Genomic DNA, 24851 nt, shown 5'->3' with positions numbered 1-24851 from the left:
TATTGAAACCTAGAAACTCCTACCAATTATGAAAGATACAAAAGTACATTAAAAAACTCTCTTTGCGAACTCTGTCAGGTACTGTCAGTTTATCTAAGCCTCTGTCGGTAGCATAGCCTGTGTGGAGAACCAATTACTAAGCCTTTTCTTAAAAATGTGTAAGTATTTTGTAGTCCATTAACCGCGAATCCCCGAATCGCTAAAGAAACCTCCGGCAGCGAATACTGGCAAGATCAACTCTTCATGTCCCTGCGGCACCACCGGCGGTGCACCAATAGCACCGTCTCACCGTCCGCCCCCCGCTGGCTGTCAGCAGCAGGACTATCAGCAAGCTCCGTCATCCCAGACACCCGCCGGTTGCCAGCTGCCGCCACAACAAATACCGCAGCGACCGCAAGTTGAATGCTGCTGCGCCCAGAATCGGGTCCGCAACGTCCGCCCGCAGCCCGCTATCCAAGCTGATGTTATTCACTGCTGCCGCCCTCCCCCCGTGCAGGCGCCGCCGCCGGATTGCCCACGATGCAGCTGTCGCGACAACATTCCGCCCCCGCAGCCAAAGCCATGTACTTGCACTCCACTGCAGCCAAAGCCGCAGCCGTGCAATACCACGCACGTCCACATGCCCTGCCCCCAGAGTCATCGAGGTGGTCCGGTGCCCTATCAACGCCCAGTTCCGGCTTGCGCTCACTGCCGCTCTCAAAATAAGGGCGCTAAGAAGAAGTGCGTTATCCAGTGAGAGATCGGATCCCAGCAGGCGCTACCCGGCAGACAACACAGATTACACAAACCAGAAACAGACGAAACATGAAAGTTCTCCCAAATTTTGGCCCTGCTAAATTTTCAGTCCTTGCCTTTTTTTCTTCATCGAAATAAAAATCAATAGTGACTGCTAATGGGCAAGTAGATCCGGGAAATTGGGGTACCCCTTTCCGTAACCCCCGAAACCTTCATCACAGGGAGCGGGCACAGCACCTGCGGCAGGACGCCGCGACGATGTTGCACGAGTGTCCCCTGCTATAGGCCTTATTCGCTAAGATCACCCTCGGCTTGTGCAGACCCCTGTTGCATTCCTCCAAGGCCGCCTCTACGCTGTAGGGACACCGATATCTGCTGCCCCACCCGGACTCGGGACCGATGTCGCAGTAATCACTGTTGCCAGCGCTCGCAACGACCGTGCGTCCCATGCTGCAGCCCTTCTTGCGCAAGAATATGCTACCGGGATGCTTGCGCCATGCCAATATGTCATCACCCTTTGGGCGCGCGATGCAATTTCGACGGTACGTTGGATTGCGAGTGCAATGATCCCGACTATCAGTGCTATCCTTGTACGCATCGTGCATGTAGTAGAGGAAGATGTAGGAAAAGGAATGTATCAGTCCACACCTATGTGGACTATGACGGAAGGCGTTATCCACAAGTCCCTTGCCAAGCACCCTGTGCATATGGACCATCCTGCGGTACTAACCGAACGCTACTATGAGGACAAAAAAAGTTTGTAAAATTCCTGATTTCCTACAGACTCCCCGGAAGTGTACTATATGAACTGTCCATATTAATGATGATTTGCAATACCTGGAATAAGTAAGAACACCTGCTCCTAAATTAACAACTTGAAAGCTAATCGTTATTAATGGATTTATCTTGTGTTTATCTCAAATTACTTATATTTATTGACAGCATCATTTGCCGGAAACAAGACTGCACAGACTACTCTGCTTTGAGTGATATTTTTGGTATTGTAAGCGCCATTTGGATATTACTCATCCGACAGGGGGACTGATGCCGCAGTCAACATCTTTTGATCCTTAATCCTTTCAAATCTTGCGCTTAACTTGCCATGCCCAAGCCGAACGTGGTGAAAACGGTATTTATAGGACCAAAAGGATGAGCTTTTACCTGCCAGAAGATATCTTCTCCTTGTCCTTGGTCGCTGGCCTGGAAATACTCGGGTTCCAATCCATGTGACATCTGTCTTCCCACTTCCTGGGATGCTGGGAGCCTTCAGCCTGGAACTGGCCACTTGGCGGCACATTTGATGGTCCAAACGCAGCTATTTGTGGGTACTTTTCACATATTTACTTTTAAGTTAATTTTTGGACTTTTCCGCTGTAAAATATCGATTTTCGATATCGATATCGATAGTCGATGTACGCAACGAGCCAGACTATTTGCACTCGATAGTCATTTTTCCTCGTTCGCTCTTCGGTCACACTGAAAACATAAAAACACGCCAAACACGCCGAAATTGTGTTAATTCTATAATTTTTCTAAAAATCAGAGAAAAGCCTAACTTATCGAGCCATGGATGATGGAGACTTTGACAATGACGAGTTAGTAAAGCCAAAATATCAAAAATATTTTCTGGAAGTGCTTTAATTGGGGTATTTCCTCTTTCCAGTGTTGGCGGCGACGATTTCGATGATGTCGACGAGGATGTGGACGAGGACATTAACCAGGAGGAGGAGGCGGACAACATTGAGATAATTGCACCCGGGGGAGGAGGAGGCGGCGGCGTTCCAAAGTCCAAGCGAATAACCACCAAGTACATGACGAAATACGAACGTGCCCGAGTTCTGGGCACCCGAGCCCTCCAAATCGCAATGTGTGCACCCATCATGGTAGAGCTGGACGGTGAGACAGACCCGCTGCAGATCGCCATGAAGGAGCTTAAGCAGAAGAAGATCCCCATTATTATCCGCCGCTACCTGCCGGACCACTCGTACGAGGACTGGAGCATAGACGAGCTGATCATGGTGGATAACTAGCTAGTACACAACTTAATTACAACTAACGAAATATACAAATTAAGACTAAGGCTGCCTAGCCACAAAACACATGCTCTTCGCTTTGAACTATTTCCCAGGGGAGCTGGCAATATTTAACAAGTCCACAATTCACCAAGATAGATTAGCTAGTAGACAATTTTATTACAAGTAACAAAACATACAAATTAAGACTAAGGCAACAGGGCGATGCCCAAGCAAAAGCGGATCGACCCTTAGCTCCAGGCATATCCCTCGCCCCTTTGGTAACAAACTCGCTCTAGAAGACCGACCGCGTGCTGTCCAGTGCGACAAATTGAGGCCACGACCTGTGGCAGCAGGCCGCATTCGGAGAGATTCTGCTCGCCAAAGACCTGTCCGGCGGCATCCTCTCCTTCACCCTCCGATTGGGGCGTTTCCGGGCTCTCGAGCAACTTCTGTGTGGCCTTGCTGAACGCCAGCGTGTTGATGCTGCTGGCCAGCGTTGAGCTGAACATCTGGCGCGTCTCGCAGAGCAACTCCGCCACACTGGGTAGAAATGTGGGTAGGATCAGACCCTTGATGTCCACACTGAAGTAGTCGACGCCGTCGAGGCGTACCTTCTTGGACCGCGGCACCAAGTGCTGCATGGTGGCCTTGGGAAAGGCCACTGGAGAGAGTAGAGTGGGTGGCACCCCGGCCAGGCGTCCCACCGTACTGATGGCACTCTTGGCATTCAGAAGGTAGCTGAAGAATCCCTGGCACTCGACACCATCGATTAGGAGAAGTGAGTTATCGCTGAAATCTTCGCGCATCTCGGCAGCCTGCTGTTTCCTGGCATGCGAGGACTTGATGCGACGCAGCTCTCTCTCGTCTACGCCCAAACTTTCCAGCCAGTCCTCGTCTTCGTCCTCATCTTCTTGGGCAGGTGCCGCCGGGATGTCCTCCGCTGTCTCTTGGGGCAAAGAGCTGCTGGTGCTCTCCTCGGTGAAGCTGTTGTCTTGCGCGCTTCCGCTTGCCTCGCTCTTCAGCGGCATGGTGAACTCAATGCCCTCTTGACGCAGGGCCTGACGCATTCCGCGCGTTGAGGGCGTGACCAGAGCATGGCTCTCCGCCCGACCACCCACTCCTGCAGCTCGGAATAGCACGGTAAATGTGTTGGCGCACAAGTAGAAGTAGGGACACTGCCGAGCACGCAAGAGCTGGAACAGCCCCCGAAAGCTGTAATCCCACTCCTCGGCCAGAGCCTTGCGCTCCCGTTCGCCCACAACCACGCCCACGTTTTCCTTGGCGGTGCGTGGAAAGAGCGTCAGCCAAGGCAGATGCGGGTGCTGCCAGTAATACGTGCACTGATTGAACCGCGTGGCATCCGAGATGTCCAACGTGCTCTCCGTTCGCTGCGGATCCATGCAGCGAACGAAGCTGGTGAGGCCGCTGGCCAGTTGCGAGGTCTTTAGCTGGATGGCGGGCAGCTCTGTGGGACAGAAAAAGCGGGCTCGCGTCTTCAGGCACCAGTCCACGGGCAGATGGGCAGTGTGCTTCTGCCGGGCAGCCAAATCAGCATCCTCCTCATCCTCTGCACTGGCTTGGGGCTGCTGGAATAGTTTGGCAAAGGCTTGGGGGTCATATTTCTGGAGCGCGAACTTCGCAGGCGGCGGACGTGTCGGGGTTTCCCGCACAAAGCAGGAAGAGGCGGTGACCACGGGCTCGCTTTCCGACACTTCCAGATCAACTCGCAGCTTCTTGGCGGCATCTGTGGACCTGTATCGTCAAGTGATGGTGACTATACTTCCAAGGACAAGGCGGATTACTCACTTGGCAAAGGGATTCTTTCGCTTTTGGGCCAGCTTGGCCTCCAGTAGTTTGCTCTTGTCAGTCTCATCCAGCTGAAGATCAGGTCGCTTGTTGTTGTTGTTGTTGCTAACACGAGCAGCTAACTTGTTCTTCTTCTGTTTAAGCCGCTGGAGCTTTATAAACTAAAAGTAACAATAAAAACGTTAGTTGCAGGTGGGTGTTGCTCTGAATCTGGACTCACATCATCGGGGCGCGTCCATTTGGAGGACAAACTTCCTTCGCTGGACATGCTGTTTACTGCAGTTGTCCAATTACACTTAACAATCTATATACACTTTTTGCAGACAGGATAATTAAACAATTCCAAGTTTCCTTTTACCAAACAGCTGGAATGGCGCGCACTAGAGCTGACACAAAAATCGATAATCAATCAATCGGCGGCCTGCAATCGAATAGTCATTAGCGTGTCGACATATTTGGCAGAAGAGAAGACGGGCACACTGCGTGAATTAAACCACAAAAAATATTAACGTTGTCAAAATTAACGTTAAAACCAAGTAAAACTTTTTCTATTAACTGCTGGAGTGCCCCTCACAAGTTCATCTTTGTCTGGCCACTGTGGTGCTTATCCCCGCCTCCAGCCAACCATTTGTTCTTGGTTTAATTTAAGCATTAGAGGGCAGGGCCAAATAAGTTTAGTAAACAATGGATATCACAAAAGTTTGCCGCGTTTGCGCGAATCAGATAAGGAACCAGAGCCGCCAACGAAACATATTCAAGTATATGCGCGGCAAGTTGAATGACCAACTGAAACTGATTACAGGAGTAGAGGTAGTATCCTCGCTTCCCATACAAGACTTGGTAATTCATGTTGGTACTCCTTGTTTCTTCCAGCTGACTGCCACTGAAGGACTCCCTGAGTTTCTCTGCGACCGCTGTACATCCGAGCTGGACTTGGCTGTCAAGTTCCGAGAGCGGTGCATCTTCTCGCAAAAGTATTTGCTGGACATTAAGACTAAAACGCAAGATCTTCATCCCAGCAAGATAGCCTCTCCAGAGCTCCATGAGCAGCTGATTGACGCCGAGGAGTTCGTGACCTGTAATGAAGAAGATGAGGTGGAATCGCATACGGACGAAGATCCTGAGGCATTGGTAATGGCAGCTGCGGAACAGGCCGAGATCCAGGAGAAACGGCAGGAACGGGCCTCAAAGCGGAGCAAGAACTTCTTCATTTGCAATGAGTGCGGGCGGATTTTCAACGACGAGTGCCAGTACAACGATCATCTGGAAGGCCATCTCGGGCGCCGGGAGATGAGGCATTTCTTTCCGTGCCCCGAGTGTCCGCAGATCTTCAAGAGAAAGTTTACGCTCAAGGAGCACCGGACTCGGAACCACTTGGGTCATCGCCAGTTTGTATGCTCTACCTGCAACGAAGTGTTCATCGCCCTGGGAGACAAGTTGCGTCACGAAAAGTCAGTAGTTTGATGACCTCTTATTTATTTCAGCTTTACTCAACTCATCTTTAAATTCATGTTTTGCAGAGCTCATCAGAACGAAAGGCCTTATCCGTGTCTTGAATGCGGGATGTGTTTTTCCAGCGTCGTGGAACTGCAGGCACACAGTTCCACTCATCCAGAAGACAAGTGGAAATTCAGGTAAGATCATGCTTTGCACAGCTCCTTGATCCCATTTACAATGGTCCTTCGTACTATCAGATGTGAGCCCTGCAACGAAAATTTTCAATCTCGCAAAGACGTTCAAACGCATTCTAAGACGGCAAACCACAAGCTCATGACTAAACACATGCAGGATGAAATTACCAAGTTGTTTGACAGTTAAATGTGTCGCTTAGATATTAATAAACCCATATATTCTCATTCATCGTCACATTCACATACTATTGTTATATTCATGTCATATTTATGTTAAATATGCTTCCACTTATGAAATTAACCCAGGACCTACTGTTTTTGTAGAATTTTATTTTATTTATTTAATAAAGAAAGATGATTTTAAAGTTTACCAAACTAATTATAACAGGGGGCTGTAGTGCTAGCTTGGACTACATAATTTTATGAAGATATAAAAATGATGTTAAAAATATATTATTGCAATGATTTGCATGATATTATTATTTTAGTCAAGAGCTTGACAAGCTGTGAAGGAGAAGGAGAAGGAGAACTAGCACCAAAAAGCCTTCCGAATCGAATTTGATGCATTTTTGGCTTAGTTATAATTGATTTTTGCAAAACTTTAATTTTAATTGAACATACAAATTTCGGCTTCCCGAATGATATACTTTTGAAAGTTATTATTATTATTTGACCCGAATTAGCCAACTTTGTGATTTATTAAATAAATAAACTTGCCCTATTGGTTTTAATTAAAGAAAAGTATATATAAAATAGAGATGTAAGCAGAATCTGGACAATAACTAGATCTAGAAACATCGCACTAAATATTTACGGATCCTTGTGGGACACCTTAAACCATTTAAATAAACTTTAGTCGCAAAAAAGGGACTTTCCCAACATAAAAGAGCTTTCGCCCACGGCGCAGGCGTCATTTCGGCTACCTTATCGCCTTTGACTGCCCTATAAAGAGAGCGTTTTGGTTGCATTTTCGTATATTCCGCGTATTCAACTGGTAGCCACCACATCGGGCAGAGAGCTCTACGTCACAGTGTTATACACACCGCCGAGCGTTTTCGAAGCAGCTGCTGCCGAAAAAAATCAATACTATCTGCAAACTCCTACGTGGACGGTATAAATCAGTTGGAAATGCGCAATATGTTGGCCCGTTCGCAGAGTAAGTGGCGGAAAATGAGCCGACATGTGCATTAGATGGCTAAACCACCTATTTCCAGGTGCACCCTGGCTAGTTGGAGTGCTCCTGCTCCTCTCAAGTGGCTGCCAGAGCCAGTCGTACGGATCCAAGGATATTTTGGCCGATGTTCTGCTGACGGATCTGCTCAATCGAATGGATAACGACATGCAGGTGGGCTACTATGACGTGGAAAATGAGGGAGTCCGAGCACCCAAGGATAACGTGGACCTAGTGTCCCGTTCGGAATATGCCAGCCTGTGCGACGGGGGCAGCGACTGTATCATGCCGTCGGGCGCAGGTTCGAGTCCTTCCCTGCGGGATCACGAGTTCCTGCAGCACAGCTCGCTGTGGGGTCACCAGTTCATCTCCGGCGGCATGGGAGAGGGTCCGAACAGGTACCCCAACATCGTTAAGAACGATGCTGGTCTGCCAGCCTACTGCAACCCGCCGAATCCCTGCCCCGAGGGCTATGATGTGGAGACCCAGGGCGGCAGCTGCATCTCGGACTTTGAGAACACGGCCACCTTCAGTCGGGAATTCCAGGCCGCCCAGGATTGCACCTGCGACAATGAGCATATGTTCGACTGCTCGGATCAGGACAGTGCCGATGCCGGATCGGACAAGGGTGACTTGAACTCGGCCGTGGAGCAGTACATCCTGCAGATGGGCCAGGAGAACAGCCTGAACAACGTCAACAGTCTGGTGAAGAAGGCCGGCTACCCGGCCATGCCCGATCCGCGCATGGATGCCGCTGTCATGAACCCGTTCTTGCAGGGCGACCGACTGCCCATCGCCGCCAAGAAGGGCAACCTGCTCTTCCACTAAGCTTGCTCCGAGTAAACTCGAGCCCACACTTACGACCATTACCTACATCGTTTACCGCATGGGTGTCTACTGCTATTACCTATCATAGTTCGTTATTAATGTTGTCCCGCCACCCCAAAGTCTAGCGATGTTTCTTTCCCAGCAAATAAAGTTATTCATATTAATCCAGGGCTCTAAGCCAAACACAAATATCGGAGACACTTTTCCATTTTCATTTATTTTTGTATCAAAAGTTGTACAAAAGAAATCATTTTTTTTTTTAAAAGAACTGTCGTCGTTATGTGGAATATATCTTTATAAATAGGCCACCTCACTGCTGCACTTTCGAATCAGCTTCCCGTTGAGTATTTTGTGTCAGCATGCACTGGTCGTGTGTCCGGCTGGACGCACACGGGGATTGACTTAAACATAACCTAACAAGTGATATAGTATAGTACATAGTATGAATGTTGATGCCACCGTGGGCACGCACTCGGCCCACGAACATGCACACATCGGCACAGGCAGTGTGATTAGCTAAGCATAATGTTCGTTGTGTCGACAGGCTCCAGCAATGTCCTGAATCTCTCTCGCGTCCCTATAAATATGTACAACACAATCTCCTCCTGACTACAACTCTAGGTGTGGGCTTAGTCTTACGTTTAGGCAGTATATGGAAAGAGGCGGAATTCGTTAACAAAGATCTCTAGCTCTAGCTTAGCATTATGTCTAGGATGTGCGACGGATTACAGGCGTCCCGTGTTGTTGCCCCCGCTGGTGTTCTGGCCCCACGACACCTGGGGATGGGGGTGCGGATTGCGGGTGGTCAGCCGCAAGGAGTTGCCGTCACCATCCTCGTCGATCACGTGCTCGTAGCCCTGATTAATGGTGCCACCTCCATTCGAGCCGTAAATTTGCTGTAATTAAAAAACAAAAAATTAATATATTAAAATATATTAAAGACATAATTTATAGTCTTACCTCGGCAGGACCTCCGTTCACATTGAAGACATCCTTGATGCTGATGCCGGCATTTGAAATTCGCCCACTTCTCTGATTTGGAGGCAGACCTCCATTGTTGTTGATCTGCGGGATAAGCAAAAGGTTATTAGGTCTTGCTTTACTCTTCCTTAGCTAAAGTTTCTATTCCTACCGGCGCCCCAGTGGTAATCCCGTACTCGTTCTTCGCCCCAAGTGTCTGCATGGCGGACTTCCTTCTCTCGGCCATCACCGAGTTCTTGCGCACCTCCAGCGCCCTGATGGTCTCCGCACGCATGGTAAGGCGCCGGGTGAGAATGGGCGTGGCCGGATTGTTCTCTGCATCCGCGGTGAGCTTCAGGAATCTTTTCTTGAAGGCCACGTCCAAGGTGCCGATTTGGCGTCGTGGCTGGCGAGCCTTCTCCAGATTTTGGATGGTCTTTCGCCGGGCTATGCGATCTGGCCCGGATCCCGAATCGTTGTCGTAGTCCCCATCAATGCCCTGTAATCTCTGCAAGTTCTTCACGATCTCCACAGCATGCTAGTTGAACCAAACAAAGAAATGTTTCACTTTTGATTTTTTAAATTACATTGTTGGCAGTACCGACCTTATCTATTAGTTGATCCTGGGTGAGGTCCTCGGATTTCTTCTTGCAGAAGTTCAGTTCAGTGGAGGCCAGGATATGGGAGATTGTACCAAAGCGATGGAACAACATGGCCGTAAACTGAATGATCAAAATCAGTGCGAAGAAGAACACAAACACCAGGCCAATGGGCTCCAGCTGAAGATACTCCTTGGAGATATGTACCTATAGGAAAATCGGATGTATAAGTGGGGGCCCTCGGGAAGTAAAGGTCGGGTTAGTGACATTTGACGTTTTGGTTTTGGGCTCGGATAAATGGCTGATCTCAGCACCAATTGTCGGTGATTGTGGCATGTTGAGGTTGAGGTGTGATACCATTCGGGAGGTTGGTTATATGTCGGGTTTGTTTATATATTTATTGGGACACATTGATACTGTGTTGATGTTGGAGGACCAATGAACATGCTTGCCATGAGTCTGGGCATTATTCAGAAGGGGAGATATATATTTATGGCTTACAGTTAACCGTGTTTCTTGGGGGGCAACTGTTAGAACCGCTTAAATGTCGAGATGTTGTTCTGTTGTTTTTACATGATGTTTTCGTATGATATATATAAGCCTGAACCATTAGGATGGGGTTCAATAAACGGGTAAACAGTAACAGTAACAGAGAACAAAGGACATCATTAGCTGAGTTTGTGATGTGACATGTTGAACGGGTAATAAACATTTAGAGTTTAGAGTGAAACAGAGAGGAGAGGCAGGAAGTTAGGACCCTTCCAGAGGTTTGGGGTAAGACAACAAACACTGAGAGCACAGTTGTACATAGTGGTAGTAAGTGGAACATCGTAAGTAGCTTGATTTATAAACCTCAGATGTCTCTTCGATATAGGTAATGTTCGTTTTGACGCCCAACGGCCAAACGATGTGCAATTTGTCCTTGTTCAGTTGCAACAAGAACACAATCAGCACGAACAAGGCGTTGGCCATGAAAAACGCAAAGACCGACTTGTTACGCAGCTCAATCAGATCGGAGGCAATGCGGGCCTTCGTGTCATGGTTCGGATCGTGGTTGCCAAAGAAAGAAATAAACCAAGAGTTGTGTTAGTTCGATCGGCCAACTTGACAATTACCTCCTGTGTGGACTCGTCGTAGGTGATGTTCGTCCGCACTCCGAACGGCCACTTCACGTGGATGTTGTCCTTGTTCAGCTGCAGCAGGAACACGATCAGCACGAATAGTGCGTTGATCATAAAGAATGCGAACACCGATGAGTCGCGCAGCTCCTTCAGATCTTTTGCTATGCGGGCCTACAAGAGCGTTATCCGATTTCGCGGCGATTTGGGGTTAGAATCGGTTGTGGTTCGAAATGATTTCCCGAGAAAATATACACAGTGAATTTAGAGGCTGGCTTCGGACCGCCGAAGAGATTAGGATAAGAATAAACCTACTATAAGATGCTTTGTGATGTAGTTTCTTAAGAATTTATATATTTAAAATAAAAAAGGCTTGAACTATTTTTAAATCTGATATTTAACCCATTGTCTTTAAGGTCTATAAACTTAAACTTGTTTTGATCAGTTTAGTGACTGACATTTACTTTTCTAAAGGTACAATTGTTTGGCTTGAAGCTCACTTTTGTTAGCTTTTTATGGGACATTAAACTCAAATATACTACAAGAAAAATTATTCCGGTTTTAAAGCCTTGGTTTGAAAAAAAACCGCTTTAAAAAGTAAATCTAATCCAGTTATGGTAAAAAATCGGACTAAATACTTTCAAAATATAAGGGAAAAGCTTTTATCTAGAGAAAGAGAGAGTTCTTAAAGGACATTTTAAATATTTAAAACTAAACAAAGTAACTAAACAACTTCAAAATTTCCTGAAACCAATAATAAATCTTCTCACCTGCTCCACGGGATCATTGTCGATGGGATAGAGGTACTGGTCGATGAGGTCCTTCCAAAACTGGATCTCCGTGCTGGACAGGAAGTCCACCTCGCCCTTGCGCACATCAGGGTCTTCGATCCAGTACGGATTGGTGAGGAAGTCTCGCTCCTGCTTCGGCTCCGCTGAGGTGTCCGAATCCGATACGTCCGTCTCGTCGCCCGACTTCTCCGCCACCGAAGTGAGCAGATGATGATCCTTGGAACCACTGGAGGTGGTTCTCCTGCGGCCATGACGCGAGGCATGATGCCCATGGGGATCCACAGCACTCTCGATGGTGTCCATCCGTTGTTTGATCGTGTCCAGCGATTCGGCGATGGTGGTCAGCTGCTGCTTCTCGTCGGAGGTTTTGCCGTGGGTGCAGAAAATGCAGCGGAATAGACCGGCAAGTGAGAATTCCACGGAGCCCTCCTCGTCGCCATTATCTCCGATTCCGCTCTGCAGGAAGCTGAGCATGCTCTTCTGTTTGACGCGCTTCTTCGCCTCCTCGGCGGCCTTCTTCTCCGCCTCCAGTTCCTTTTTGGTCTTCTTGGCCACCACCTCGCGGGTGCCCCAGGAGACGACGTTCAGGTTGATGATCGAGTACAGGATGAGCAGCAGGTACATGGAGGGTATAGACAGTAGGTAAATCAGGCCGCATGTTATGCACCAGAACTCTTGCGGATGCAAACATGCGGCTATGAAGAATGACCCCACCATGGATATCAGGAAAATGGCCGAGGGAGAGCCAATTCCGTCCTCGCCTAACTGCAGAGCCGTACCCACTATCACGGCCATCATAATCAGGGCGTAGGCCGTGGACAGAACTTGGGCCACAAAAAGTTGGATGTTCGACTTGCAGGTGAAGCAGATAAACATGAAGGCCAGGATAGGTACGATGTTGTAGTGGAAGGAAGTCCAGTTGTCAATGCGGAAGGCAGCCACGAAGGCACCCACCAACATAAGGAAGATGGTGCCTGGTCCCAGGATGGTGCCGCCCATCAACATCATCTGGTAGAAGATGTACAGCAGAGAGATGTTGTCGTTTATCTTGATCGTGCGCTTCGCATCTGCCAGGAGATCCATGATATTGGCTATGGTTGAGGGCACCCATCTCCTCCGCTGGTTGTAGAACTCGTTGAAGCCCTCGGGACAGTGGGTATAGGCATCACTGGCGGCCGAGTACTCCACGCGATAGCCTCTCTGGAGAAGCAGCGTGCAGAGCCAACGGTCCTCGCCCTGATCGTACTGCACGTAGTGACGCGCCTCATCCGACCGGGTGGTGTACTTCTTCATCACATTGTCGTCCATTAGGGCCTTGCCTCTGAACAGGGAGAAGCATCCGGGCGAACAGAGCACACATCCGATCATGTGCTCCGTGGCCTTTTGCAGCCAATGACCAATGGCGTACTCGAACAACTGATACCACACCATGGGACCCGAGCCCACGGGATGGATGCGTCCGCAGGCGGCGCCCAGGTTCTTGTTCTTCTTCATCAGATCCACCAGAAGCGTCACCGCATTTGGCTTGAAGTCAATGTCTCCATCCAGGGTCAGGAGGTAGGTGTTCTCTGCTATCGCATCCTTGCGGTCGACCGAGATGGGCAGCTCCATGAGGCGATGACCCAGGAGATAGTACATGTACATCACCTGCGACCAGCGCTTCCTGTGACGAATGCGATCCTTGTCCTTCAAATGAGTGATGAACTTAGTCTTGCCGGGAAGGGTCCACACCAGACGACCACCGTAGGGAGTGGGGTACTTCTTGGGCGGCCGCAGCCTGATCGTGGTCTGGTGGATCTCCGAGGCTGCTTCGTCCATGGTGGCTATCAGGAGCTTGACGAACCGATTGCACTGGATATCGTCATCGCTGTGATCGGAAATTTCGAAGGCGTCGTCGAAGAAGATGTGAGCTGAAAATGTAAAACTTGGTCAAATTCGCGTTCAGCGGAAGCCTCTTGGGGGAGCTCACTTTCAAATTCATAGTAGTCCGGATCGAGGACACGCAGATACTTCTGCGCCACTCGACGGGCACACTGATCCTCGTCCATTCGCATGATGCTCTTCAAGAACTCAATCATCTCGTCCTTGGTCTCGTGCCACATGGTGGCGCAGGAGTAGATCCTGGTGATATTGTCAGAGGACTTGATAGACGGCTTGTTGGGAGCCGAGGAGCGATCTGTGTGCACCGAGATGGTCTCGTAGTATTCATCGCCCTTTTCCTTCTCGATCTCTGAAAGGTCCTGGAAGCATAGATTCTGTATCAGTACATTGTTTTCCTTAATAAAATAATCCTTACCTCCGTTTTCACATCCGCCTGATCATCCCGCCTTCTGTTAAGGGCCATCGACTGATCGATAAGCAAGGAGGAGTACATGGGCCTCACGAACAGCTTCTCGGTGGTGGCCAAACGCTCGCACTTGGGCGTCCAGATGTGCAGGGCTATCCAGGTCTGACTCAGGAGCCACAGGATCCAGGCCCAGGCCATTTGTTCCGTAACAAAATTGTTAAACCGGAAGTTCGAGGGGCTCGTAAAGAACAGGTAGTCCGGAATGGTGTCGTGGAAGAAGCAGGGATCATCAATCCGGATGCCACAGGCGGCGATGAGGAACGAAACGGATAGGGGTACGGTGAGGCTCACTGGGAAGGCGTAACTGAATCCCTGGATGAGGATCTTGCAGGCGAATTTGCCGAAGATGTAGCACAAGTAGGAGCCAAAGATCTGCAGGAGCAGCACGTATACCACCGTGTTGTAGGCGGCGTCCACATCCACTGTGTCTATATTGGCCGATTCCAAAGTATCGGGCAGAACCCCACCCAGCCCTGCTGGCAGCTCGTAAACGATGATCTTGTGCGGTCCGAAGGCATCTCCGTACATGGAGAACAGATTGCCGGGCTCCTCGCCCTGCGCCCAATAAATCAGCAGAGTGAGGGTGAAGAAGAGCAGGATCTTCCAAATCGAGAGGAAAATGTGGCAGAAGTAGCGGGTGTACTTCATCTCCTCCTTGATGCGTCCCAGAGCTCGCACCAGACCCAGCGGAGACTGGGGGGACACGTAGTTCTCCCACCAGCCGCACGAGATCATCACACAGGCCACGGGAATGACCCAAAGCTCCCGGCGGTTCTCTAGCAGCGGCCAGATCACCAAGCCCGTCACCTGGGCAGCCACCGCCGCCAGATCGATGATCACCTTAACGAACCGCTTGCCCTCCTTTGAAGTGCGTGACAGAAGGCCAAAGATGCCTGGTATCACGCACAGGCAGTTGGTCAACATGGCCCCCTGGATCGCATCGATCTGGGGCAGGACCACGAACATGAGTAGTGCCGTGCCCACGGCGCTCAGACTCTCCATCAGCCAGACGAACAGGAAGTGCCCTGTCTTTGGCACCTTGAAAGTCTTGAAGAAGCAGATACGGGCAGACCGGATTAGGGCTCCGATCTCCGGCAGGGCGTAGGCTATCAGCAGAGCCCAGATCCAGGCCACGCGCTCCTCCTCCGGTAGTCGCACCACAAAGCTCTTGTCGCGACCCTGTTGGGCATACAAAAATAAATTGTATTTTTAGTTAAAATTATTGCTTTGCTATCTGGAGAATTCCTTAGGTAAATACTTTTCTCTGATAATCGATCTTACCAAGTCCTTATTACAGTACTCCATCTTCTTATCCTTGCGCACTTGCGAGGTCATGAAGAGCATTGTGCCCTTGGCTATGACGCCACCGGTTAAAACTATGATAAACGTAAACACATAAGCGAAGATCTTGAGGATTTTGATGGTTAATTCTAGGCACTCCTGGTTCGCCGTCGATCCAGTCTCGATCTTTATTGGCGGATCCCTGAACACATCCCATCCTTTAGTTTCTTGTATGGTGCGTTGGCTGAAAGATATATAAATAGTTTATTTATTAAATGAAGCTTTTACTTGTTATTATTATTTATTGTATATGGTTTTTATTGTATAGTATGAAGTTCAAACTGTGAACTAGCCCCCACAGTAATCCGATATAGCTCAACTCACAGACCAGTGATCTCTGTTCGCTCGACTAGATGATCTTGACTTCCGGCATTTCCGACTCCGCCCTGCCCTGAATTGAAAGTGACTGTGAAGCAATCTCGGCCGAAGCGGGCTTAATTACAGCTGTCTTGACTGAGACAGTTCGGTTCCGGCTGCCGTTCCGCGGTAGTTAGTTAGCCATCATCTAGCCAGCTAGCGATTTGCATAAAATTTTGACGAACCTTTTGGCCAAAGAGCTGGTGGCGCTGGAACCAAGGGTAAGTGGGTGAGAGAGGGTATAGACCTACCTGCCACCGTAGATGTCGTGAGTCAGCGGCGAGCTCTCGTCGTCGGTGAAGTTATTGTCGTCGCTGTCGCCGTGTTCACCGGCGGCCCCTGCTCCGGCTCCGGTCCCCGGCGGGGCCATTGGGCGATGCCGCATCGCAGACATCTCCCACGGTTTGTGCTAGCCCCCAATCTTGGAGCGGAATGCAAATATTCGGCTGCAAAGAGGCAGAGGAGAGGTAAGAGTGTAATTGATGCTGGTTCGGTGATGGTTCGATAAGCCGGTTTTAATGGACACGCAATTTATGGGCATGGAAACGGGCTTCCAAGGACAGGCATCCTTTGACTCCGCCCTCGGACCGGTTTAGGTCGTCCCCAGTTGAACCTTGAGAGTAGCTTTTCATACACGCAGAGAAACAACATTTTATATTACACAAGAAAGGTATCTAACTTCGGGCAGCAATAATTTGTATATCCTTGCAGCTTGCCAGTAAAATCATGTCTTCGAATCAAAAATGGATCATAAATAAGCCAAAAGAGGGATAAATTGTCGAGTTAGTCATTAAAATTACAGAATAAACCACAAATTTCTCTGAACTTAATCTTTTTCCTGCTTATATTCACATCATATAAATAGATTCAACAGAAACTTATTTAGATCTTTTTAAGAAAGCACAATATCATCGTTGTCCAACGTGAGTCATAGTTTGGGCATCTCAGCGGTTAAATTAGCATCATAATTTTTCATCAGCATCACAAGCTTTTCACTTTCACTTGGGAAATTTTCGGCATGGAGTTAGCTTGGAAATTGCTGGAGCCACGTAAGTCGCATGCGCAACTCGAGACTTGGCTTCGGGGCGGAGCACGGACACGCCTCAGTCGTTCCACATGTGGCACGGAACTGAAACCGATGTGGCCGCCGGGGCTTCTTCTGCTTTATGGTAATTAAGTACGATTACTCGTTTGACTTGCAGTTGGAGCTGGCGTTGGAGTTGCAGTTGCCAGCCAGCCCTGCTCGTATTGTTCTGCCAATGAGGGCCTTGTGCCAGATTCCGGTCCGAGTGCAATATTTATGATTATGAGGCAAATTGAAGATGGTATTCCAATCGGAATTGCTGCCGGGCGATGGTAAGAGTTATGGGGTTTTACAAGAAATAATTTGTGTAAGGTACTTTGAAGCAGAGACTTTGGAAAGTCAGTTGTATTCTTTAGCTGAAGAGGCATGATTAGGATTCATCAATACATATTTTCATATAAATACAATAAACTAAAATCTTTTTAAGGTTTTTTAATATGGTCAATAAAACTGCTTATAGATAGTGATGATGTGGAAAAGCCAAGTAGTAAACCCAAGCCATGGAACTTGATTGCTTTTTTAAAAGTTATCCATGTCGTAGAATACGTCGGATGAACTTGACTTTGCCAAAGCACCCGTATCTCCAGGAAAGGTGGTCATAGATTCGTCACTTATGGAGGGTTCAGGTCGGTACTTGGCAATTTCCTGCAGTCTGTAGAGCTTTTCCCGGAGCCTCTTGGTCAGACCCGCAGGTGTTACTATACGGTTACAGATAATGGGCTGAAATCCTCCGCTCTGTCGCTGCCTGGAGGTGCATTCATCCGGATCTGACACTTCTAGCACTTCGCAGCTTTTTGAAATTATCTCCAGGGACTTGCTTTTTCGAGCCTTGCTGAACTTGCCCGATGATTTCATTGCACTCTGTGGTGTAAGATTGGCATAGGGACGAAACCGGCAGTCCCGACTGAGCTGCACTACCAGGCCAGATCTTTCGGTCTCGTAATTTCGGCGCAGCGCCTCCATGTGACGAATCAGCTGCTTGTTCCCAGGCAGAAGGAACCACCGAGAGGTTATCTTGCGCATCCGCTTGGTGATCTCCACCTCGGACATAAAGCACTTGACTAGCCGCTTGATCAATGCATTGAATTGCTGATCACTGAGGGGCTGCGCATCGACCTCCACCAGCCGGAATCGAACGTTGGCCAACTGTTCCGGCCGGATCTGTCCCTTGACCAACAGCGGCGGCAGTTGGAAGCCCCGAGTGCTACTCAATGCAGAGCTGCTCACCTGGGCCACGTTAAACGTTTCTATTTCTGGGCTTTGGGCCACCAATCGAGGTCTCACGGCCTTCCGCATGGTGTATAAGACTTGGTCTTATGGAAATTTGTTGACAATAAACAAAGTGGAATTTTGAAGCCTTTACTGGTGTTGACAGTCTAATCCATTACACTGAGACGATACATATGTATGAGCAGCTGATATAGAACATGTGGAATTTAAAATTGGAAATGAAGAAAACCCCAATCCTAGGGGGGATTTAAAAAGGTCTTTCTAGTTTCTATTTAGAGGAAATAAGAAAGATTTAATAATTTTAAAGGAGTGACTATTAAAATATAAAGCTTATAAAATAAAATTTGATTTGAGATTTATGAAGTGTTTAAAATTAATGCTAATCTTGGTCCCTTTGAACAAACTGTCTAAATTTTAAAGAATTTAAAAGTACAGCAAGAGAAAGCTTGGATAGGGAAAAGAGAATAATAAGTCTAGTGAAAGCTCACAGATTTGCATCCAACGAAGCAGCTGGGTAACAGCTGACTCATCCAAAGGATGCTGTGGGTTGAATATGACCTCCTTGTGTAGGATTCTGCGCACAAGACGGATTGGATACACCACCCCAAGTGGACAACGACTCCCACACATTCCCCCACACCCCAGAAAGCGACGCACAATTTTAGAGCTTAATGGAGGGTAAGGGTGGCTTTTAAGCACACATTTTCAGAGGTGTGGCAGGATGCTTTTGTGGCGGCCTGGCCTTGGAGTGGGCCTGTTTCGGGCTTTATGGGGCAGGAACGAAAGTGACGTTTCAACCAGACCGTGTGGCCTAAAGGATAAGGCGTCGGACTTCGAATCCGAAGATTGCAGGTTCGAGTCCTGTCACGGTCGTTTCTACTTGCATTCAAGCATTTCTTTTTTTCACTCAAAGTTTCCTTGGCTATTTTACACTTTTTTTCTGCTTGTTTATGCCTGATTATGTCGTTGAAATTGATTTAATAACCACTTTAGCATATATTATCTTCTCGTTAAGTCATCTCCCCTCTTGTTTCTCAAGCCCCAATGGAAACCAGTTTGGTCTTTGCCTCTTTGGCAACTCAAAATGCGAAATCAATTTGATATGGGAAATACATGCAATTGAGCAACCATCGGACAGAAGACGGCACAAAGCGATTAACTTGGCCACTGCCATTGAATGTCCCACAGAAATCTTGACTTCTCGGGGCTCTTTTAAATGTCAAATGTCCCCTAGAATGGTTCTCAAGCACCAGTTGAACTTGGACTAGTGCTAAATGCGCCTTAATATTTGTGATAAAATTATACTTAAAAAAACAGTAGCTTTTAGATAAATTGAGATTTTTCAAGTCCCTAAATTAATGTGTTAATGATTTTGTTTGGTATATCTGAACTGATTAATTGGGTTTGCAAGATAAATTGGTCGATTAAACTGGAACCATTTAGTTAAACATATAGTAGAAACCAGAATATTGTGTAAAATTTACTCATCAAAAATATCTCAAAGAACTACAATATAAGAGCAGGAAAATGCAGTCTGAAGTCTAGAGCCTACCAGTTTCCGAAGGAACTTTGTAAATCCCCGGTCAGTTGAACTCGGTTAACCCTAGCCAGCCTCAACATTGGAGTACTTTTACCCACACAAAGAACGTGTTCGCCATACCAAATATGACCTAAGTGGAAGAAAATTCGAGTCTTCGAAAAATAAAAGACAGAAAACAAATTAAGCATTCATGTCGACGCGTTCAATCAACGCCGAGGGGCCAGAAAGATCGAGCCCGAAAAGGATTACGACTCTGCAATTGACTTGGCGGAGTCGGAGAAACGAGCATATTCTTATATATATTCTGTTATAGATCTCCGATAGCCAACCGGTTGGACAGGAAGGCAAACTGGAGCGGGCGGGCTGGAGGCCTTGCTGGAGCGGCATGTGGAGCCGAGCTCTTTTGTGCTGCCCACAAACAGACAATGGGGCACAACACAGCTGCAGGCGTTGGGCGATTTAATAATTTTTGTCTGTTGTAATAATCACATTAGCGCCTGGCGAGGAAAGCGGAGGCGGGTGGAGGAATAGAGCCGAAGTGAACGGCTATTGGAACGGAGCATAATGGACAAAAATGCTGCACTAAACTAAAGATACAGGGACAAATAATATCTAAAAACTTAGTCAGGAATAGAAGTCATCAGTTTAGTCGTAAAAGTATTTATCCTAGACATTTCTTGTTTCCTTTTGACACTGAATGTTTCTTGGATTTAATAGAAATAACTAAAAGGTCCTAAATTCGAGCTAATTAATTATCTGTATATATAGTTTTGTATTTCTTTCTGTGTATTTTCAAACTTATGTATCCGACTGATTGTTTGGGTTTAGGGGCTAAGACACTACCGCCAAAGAAGGCAAACAATTAAAACCTGCGCTCCACCGACCGCCAACCAGAAAGACAGGCAGGAAAAAAAGTGAAAGTCAGATACTTGTAAAATAAATGTTATAGAAATAAGCGAACACAATCTATGCGATGCCGATACAGACACACAGATACAACTTGGAGCTGCAGCAGTTGTTGCTGCTTGGGCTGGCGCATAAATTGATTGCTACACTTAACTTGAGCCAACTAGTCAAAACGGGAACGCGGCAATCGAACCGGCCACGCCGACCAGCTGCCGACTGAACGTTGGATTGCCGATTGCCGGACAACCAGTTTTCGGCGGACTACAGGAAAACCAATCGAGCTGCGGCCAAGAAATATGCGCGGATAGGAGTAAAGTCGCAGGCATTAAGTGAAAAATTGCAGGCGAACCAAGCCGGAACGATCTGTGAGTACTACTACAATGGTGACATGGCCGAGATGGGGCAAGTTTTGGCTTGGAGGTCCGCGGGGAACACAAGCGGACGCGGACATCCATGGGTGTGGGTTCAATGTGCACTGGTCAGCTAACTGGGATTGGCCATTTAAGCGCTTGATTTATGCTTGCCACAGCGGAGAGCTACAATTGCTTGAAGGTTGCCTGCAATCCGATTGCAGGAATACCAGTATCATATCGAGTTGCGTGATTCATGTCCATCGATCTACGACACTACATGTGGAAGCTGCGCCCAACTCTAAGCTATGGCTGTTTTAAGTTGTGAAGCTTGGAAGAGCTTGCATCATCCATCAAAATGTACAGATAGGTCTTGATATAGAAACCAAAATATAATTAACATGAAACTGATAATTTATACGGATAATTTTTACAAGCCGCAGTAAACGGGAAAATATTTTTGCAGGAGAAAATCTAGGACTTGAATAAGTTAACATGTATTAATCAATCAAATAAATCCGAAGGATATATTTTCAATTTAAATTTGACCTAAAAAAATGTGAAAAATCTTTCCCAGATTTATTAATTATATATGTATCTTTGTACAAACATTCAAAGTCCCTCGCTTGTCAGCGGGAAACAATAACCTCATTTTGCTTCCTTTTGAAATATAAAGAGGCTCCTTAACTTGATGCCAACTCATTTTTTTTAAGTTCTTGCACCTTTATATTTAATTTTTGTTTGCCTGTAAACCGTTTTACCGTTGTGTGCTTGTGCCTGCAAATATATATAAACCTTTTTGGGCCGAAAGTGCAACCAAATCGAGTGACTCACAACATTTTTTTGTAAATTGGCGACTATACCAATTAAAAGGCATTCAATTGCAAAAAATTTGATTGTTTTCGAGTGGTTTCATGAATTATGCGGCTATAAGAGACAACCATCAATAGTTAAAATTGAATCGAAGCAGTTTGATTATACAAAATGAGTCACAGTCAAGCTTAATGTTTGGTTTTTACGTAATGCGTAAGGTGAATCGGAACTGACACTTTATTTTCTGTGTTATTCCGTTTCTTCTTTGGTTTGAGATCTGAGAATGATTTGTCTTTTGTTGGGGTTTTAATTTGGGCTTTCATTGATGACTGTATACCGGTTACCGAAGGACTTATCCAACCACCGATGAGTTGTCATATTTAATGACTTAGCATACATAGTTACTGAAAGCCAGGGAAGCGGTGGAGGAGCCGGTTTTAATTTAAAATTTTTAAGATGCTAAGGAAAGCAATATAGTTGTATTGTATTTACGTTAATTTTATGCCTCAAACAACAGTTAGGAGGCACTTCATATTTGGAGAGAAAACAAATAAAGACTGACTATTTGCAGAGGTTTGTTGTTTGGCTGTGAGCCACTCAAAATTGTGAGCAAAATTTAAATGAGTGAAGCGAACAGCTGAAGAATCGGAGAGAAGCGAGGCCTCGAGACGGAGGGGTTTGGTTAAAAACCTCGGACTGAGGCTGAATCTTGCCATGGAGGCGTCTGAGCGAATCTGATTGAAAATGCCAAGCGGATGACTGGTTGGCTCGGGTAAAATGAAGATGATCCAGGTGAAAATCACCGCCAGGTGACATTTGGCAATGGAACGGTTCCCTGAGAAAGCTTCCCGATAAAAAAGAAACCCCACTCAGCACTCAGCGTGTGCTAGATGCCAAGAAAATCTTGAGACTCGGCTCGCGGGTCGCTAATTTAATTTTATAATTTATAGAACAAGTTGCTTGGTTTTTGGGTGTGTTGATATATTTCGCCGAACGGGTTTGTGCTCCGCAAACAACGCAAATTGTTTTCAGCTCCGAAATGCTAAATAGCCAGCTTCGCTGCAGCTTATTCAGGGTAACATTGTGGAATAGTAAAAGCAAAAGTGTTGCCAACGAACCAGCCGAAAACCCGTTAGCAGCAGAAGTGGCTCGAAAGAAAAGCAAGAAGCTGCTGCTGCTGCCAACGAAATAGAAAGAGATCCGTCGTAACTTTCACATGCAGATGTATGGCAAGAAAATTGTACCGTTCGTTAGAGCTGACGATCGGATGACGGCGATGAAATGGCACAAAAGAAAAGGCCAACGAATCAGCGCGATTGTCTCTCACAGATAGCGAGAGTGAGAGACCTGGCCCAGGTGAATGTTGCTCCGGTTAAGCTGGCTATAAAAAGAACATAGGAATTCCAAACCGAGACACTTTTCACTGCTTTTGGCCAGCGATTCTGCATAATTTGGCCAGCTGGAAGCTTCTCTCTCCTTTTCTTATTTTCGCCTGCGTGGCCCACTGATTTTCAAATTGAATTTCGTGCGAGTATTTTGTATTTGATTTCTTTTCATTAATTTTTTTTCTCTTTGGCTGGTAAAATGGTTGTTGCTGTTGCACTAAACTTTTGGCCGCACACACTGGCACTCGCCCACAGATACAGACACACACGCATGCGCGCACGTACCGTTTTGTAAGACGTTTCTCTCTCCGCCTCGTATCTTTCGCTGTTGTCCGCGGTAGCTCTTTTCGAGTTCGTTGTCTTCGCCAAACTGAATTGAAGTCTTTCGTTTTTGCCCATTGGAAGTGGCCCGCTGCCAGCTGTGGCGCGGCTGCGCTGTCGCTGGAAGTGAATTTTTATGAGCGCAAAAGCTTGTTTTTGTTGTTTATATTTTTTACTTGGACCGCTACTGCCTGTTTCTTACTTGTTTCTGAAGTGGTGAGTGGTAACGGTTAACAAAGCTGGTAGCGGGTCCTCATAATAATTGCGCATTGGCTAAGACAATAAGGCTTGACATCCTGGGACCCTTAAATCTGTAAAAGTTGTTAATAAATATTTTTCTTTTATGAAAAAATAAGCAACAAATTGAACACGAACAATTATTTTAATTAATTTGTGGATCCTTTCTATTCAATAAAAGTGAAAGATAAGTCAGTTTTCTACACTTATCTATCAATTAGCTTATATTATCGATCTGTCCCCCTTTTCCTCCTGTTGATCCACTCCTTTCCTCACTGCATATCTCTTCGACTTTAATTTGCATGCTTTTATTTCTCTTGTTTTTGCGACAGCTTTGGTCGAGGTCGTCTGGTTTTTTGCTCGTTATTTTTTTTCTCTTCTGCTGCTTTCTGTTGCCGTCTTTGGGTGCTGCTCCAATATTCCGATCGCAGAGCGGGAGAGCCTGAAGAGCACAAGAAAGAGAGCTCTGCAACTGGAAAGGTTTCAGCAATGTGCGGTTAATGTAATTGGAAAGTAATAATAGTAATACGAAGAATATGAAGTATATTTTTTATTTTATGTTTAACTAATTTAGCCATTCTTATTAGATTCTGGCCAGGATCATATCGTTTCGGTGACAAGGGCCGATCCTTCGACAACAACTTGTCCCAATAGCTAATTTATTTTATTTATTTATTCATATTTACATTTACTGCGACATGACTGAAACTTATATTTATTGCAAAAGTGAAAATGGATATGTTTTTTATTCGTATTATTTAAATATATTATATAATTTAAAATACAAATAGAAAATATTTANTTGTTTTTAAATTATAAATATTTTAAAATAAATTTATCTGTTTAATAAGTCCGCAAACTTTTCTTACATGCTTTCCATGTCCTTTATGTACTCTTTCAGAAATTAAACTTGCAGAAAATTATATTAATTGATTTTATTACATTCCAAATATATGTATTATTTTACAAAACATTTATAATAATAATTACAAAAAAAATTTAAATTTAAATTAAGTGTTTTGTGTTATCGACATCAGCCGATTAGTCGATTTTTATAATCATACATTTTATCAGTGTGCCCGTAACCGTAAGATACCGACTTCGAATATGTCAAATTCACTAAAATCCAAACTTAATTTATTTTATACGGGAGCATTTTGTAACTTTAACGTCAGGATTTGTTTAATAAACAACTAATATGAATAATTTTCCACCGTCAAGCTGTTTTTAGTATTTTACATCTGCAGCATAATTTAGTACATTCCCGCGAGCCCCAGTGTCCTTCT

At 46.3% G+C, this 24851-nt stretch overlaps 6 protein-coding genes and 1 non-coding gene across 9 annotated transcripts; 4 read left to right on the top strand and 3 right to left on the bottom strand.

The window, feature by feature from the left end:
- Window positions 1–3: 3 nt before the first annotated feature.
- On the top strand, window positions 4–2836 carry Polr2F (RNA polymerase II subunit RpII18). 3 transcript variants are annotated; one of them, XR_011445321.1, is made up of 4 exons: window positions 4–158; window positions 219–896; window positions 957–1581; window positions 1678–2060. XR_011445321.1 is itself a non-coding variant. In XM_070287182.1 (4 exons), the coding sequence occupies exons 3-4, from the start codon at window positions 2302–2304 to the stop codon at window positions 2763–2765; spliced, it is 396 nt and encodes a 131-aa protein (XP_070143283.1). In that variant the 5' UTR covers window positions 1442–1581; window positions 1678–2056; window positions 2279–2301; the 3' UTR covers window positions 2766–2836. The 3 variants fall into 3 exon arrangements, 2 of the variants coding, with proteins under 2 accessions (XP_070143283.1, XP_070143282.1); XM_070287182.1 differs by lacking the exons at window positions 4–158; window positions 219–896 and adding exons at window positions 2279–2330; window positions 2399–2836 and having other exon boundaries at window positions 1442–1581; window positions 1678–2056; XM_070287181.1 differs by lacking the exons at window positions 4–158; window positions 219–896 and adding exons at window positions 2279–2330; window positions 2399–2836 and having other exon boundaries at window positions 1442–1581.
- A 77-nt stretch (window positions 2837–2913) lies between these two features.
- On the bottom strand, window positions 2914–4951 carry hd (humpty dumpty). Its single transcript, XM_017168214.3, has 3 exons — window positions 4777–4951; window positions 4557–4717; window positions 2914–4502 (listed from the first exon to the last, which is right to left on the bottom strand). Exons 1-3 carry the CDS (start codon window positions 4822–4824, stop codon window positions 2999–3001), a joined length of 1713 nt encoding a protein of 570 aa, XP_017023703.1. The 5' UTR covers window positions 4825–4951; the 3' UTR covers window positions 2914–2998.
- A 79-nt stretch (window positions 4952–5030) lies between these two features.
- LOC108075440 (transcription factor Ouib) lies at window positions 5031–6552 on the top strand. The gene is made up of 4 exons (XM_017167893.3): window positions 5031–5366; window positions 5430–6007; window positions 6077–6190; window positions 6251–6552. The coding sequence occupies exons 1-4, from the start codon at window positions 5241–5243 to the stop codon at window positions 6372–6374; spliced, it is 942 nt and encodes a 313-aa protein (XP_017023382.1). The 5' UTR covers window positions 5031–5240; the 3' UTR covers window positions 6375–6552.
- Window positions 6553–7165: 613 nt separating this feature from the next.
- 7B2 (Secretogranin_V domain-containing protein 7B2) lies at window positions 7166–8378 on the top strand. The gene is made up of 2 exons (XM_017168099.3): window positions 7166–7343; window positions 7402–8378. Exons 1-2 carry the CDS (start codon window positions 7316–7318, stop codon window positions 8184–8186), a joined length of 813 nt encoding a protein of 270 aa, XP_017023588.1. The 5' UTR covers window positions 7166–7315; the 3' UTR covers window positions 8187–8378.
- An 84-nt stretch (window positions 8379–8462) lies between these two features.
- kkv (hyaluronan synthase-like protein kkv) lies at window positions 8463–24749 on the bottom strand. Its single transcript, XM_017168096.3, has 14 exons — window positions 24630–24749; window positions 23704–24037; window positions 23505–23639; window positions 23293–23448; window positions 15951–16145; window positions 15283–15526; window positions 13951–15180; window positions 13624–13894; window positions 11634–13564; window positions 10861–11037; window positions 9752–9952; window positions 9319–9684; window positions 9147–9251; window positions 8463–9082 (listed from the first exon to the last, which is right to left on the bottom strand). Exons 5-14 carry the CDS (start codon window positions 16091–16093, stop codon window positions 8912–8914), a joined length of 4839 nt encoding a protein of 1612 aa, XP_017023585.1. The 5' UTR covers window positions 16094–16145; window positions 23293–23448; window positions 23505–23639; window positions 23704–24037; window positions 24630–24749; the 3' UTR covers window positions 8463–8911.
- Window positions 17201–18184, bottom strand: LOC108075582 (uncharacterized). Its single transcript, XM_017168100.3, has one exon. The coding sequence runs from the start codon at window positions 18077–18079 to the stop codon at window positions 17303–17305; it is 777 nt and encodes a 258-aa protein (XP_017023589.1). The 5' UTR covers window positions 18080–18184; the 3' UTR covers window positions 17201–17302.
- Window positions 18814–18886, top strand: TRNAR-UCG (transfer RNA arginine (anticodon UCG)). Its single transcript has one exon. It is a non-coding gene; the product is annotated as a tRNA-Arg (tRNA).
- Window positions 24750–24851: the final 102 nt, after the last annotated feature.

The sequence above is a fragment of the Drosophila kikkawai genome, chromosome 3R (genome assembly GCF_030179895.1).
Source record: "Drosophila kikkawai strain 14028-0561.14 chromosome 3R, DkikHiC1v2, whole genome shotgun sequence".
Lineage (NCBI taxonomy): Eukaryota > Metazoa > Arthropoda > Insecta > Diptera > Drosophilidae > Drosophila > Drosophila kikkawai.
This window is presented reverse-complemented; position numbering and strand designations above follow the sequence as displayed.

What these genes read in the sequence shown, in the direction of transcription:
- Polr2F (XM_070287181.1), top strand. Translation starts at nt 2,036, where the DNA reads ATGGTCCAAACGCAGCTATTTGTGG. An exon ending in CCAAACGCAGCTATTTGTGG is followed by an intron (nt 2,061 to 2,278) that starts GTACTTTTCACA and finishes TCTAAAAATCAG; the next exon opens with AGAAAAGCCTAACTTATCGA. An exon ending in GGAGACTTTGACAATGACGA is followed by an intron (nt 2,331 to 2,398) that starts GTTAGTAAAGCC and finishes TCCTCTTTCCAG; the next exon opens with TGTTGGCGGCGACGATTTCG.
- hd (XM_017168214.3), bottom strand. Translation starts at nt 4,824, where the DNA reads ATGTCCAGCGAAGGAAGTTTGTCCTCCAAATGGACGCGCCCCGATGAT. An exon ending in AATGGACGCGCCCCGATGAT is followed by an intron (nt 4,718 to 4,776) that starts GTGAGTCCAGAT and finishes TGTTACTTTTAG; the next exon opens with TTTATAAAGCTCCAGCGGCT. An exon ending in CGAAAGAATCCCTTTGCCAA is followed by an intron (nt 4,503 to 4,556) that starts GTGAGTAATCCG and finishes TTGACGATACAG; the next exon opens with GTCCACAGATGCCGCCAAGA.
- LOC108075440 (XM_017167893.3), top strand. Translation starts at nt 5,241, where the DNA reads ATGGATATCACAAAAGTTTGCCGCGTTTGCGCGAATCAGATAAGGAAC. An exon ending in AACTGATTACAGGAGTAGAG is followed by an intron (nt 5,367 to 5,429) that starts GTAGTATCCTCG and finishes TGTTTCTTCCAG; the next exon opens with CTGACTGCCACTGAAGGACT. An exon ending in GAAGACAAGTGGAAATTCAG is followed by an intron (nt 6,191 to 6,250) that starts GTAAGATCATGC and finishes TCGTACTATCAG; the next exon opens with ATGTGAGCCCTGCAACGAAA.
- 7B2 (XM_017168099.3), top strand. Translation starts at nt 7,316, where the DNA reads ATGCGCAATATGTTGGCCCGTTCGCAGA. An exon ending in TATGTTGGCCCGTTCGCAGA is followed by an intron (nt 7,344 to 7,401) that starts GTAAGTGGCGGA and finishes ACCTATTTCCAG; the next exon opens with GTGCACCCTGGCTAGTTGGA.
- kkv (XM_017168096.3), bottom strand. Translation starts at nt 16,093, where the DNA reads ATGTCTGCGATGCGGCATCGCCCAATGGCCCCGCCGGGGACCGGAGCC. An exon ending in CACGACATCTACGGTGGCAG is followed by an intron (nt 15,527 to 15,950) that starts GTAGGTCTATAC and finishes TATATCTTTCAG; the next exon opens with CCAACGCACCATACAAGAAA. An exon ending in TGAACGGAGGTCCTGCCGAG is followed by an intron (nt 9,083 to 9,146) that starts GTAAGACTATAA and finishes TTTTAATTACAG; the next exon opens with CAAATTTACGGCTCGAATGG.
- LOC108075582 (XM_017168100.3), bottom strand. Translation starts at nt 18,079, where the DNA reads ATGCGGAAGGCCGTGAGACCTCGATTGGTGGCCCAAAGCCCAGAAATA.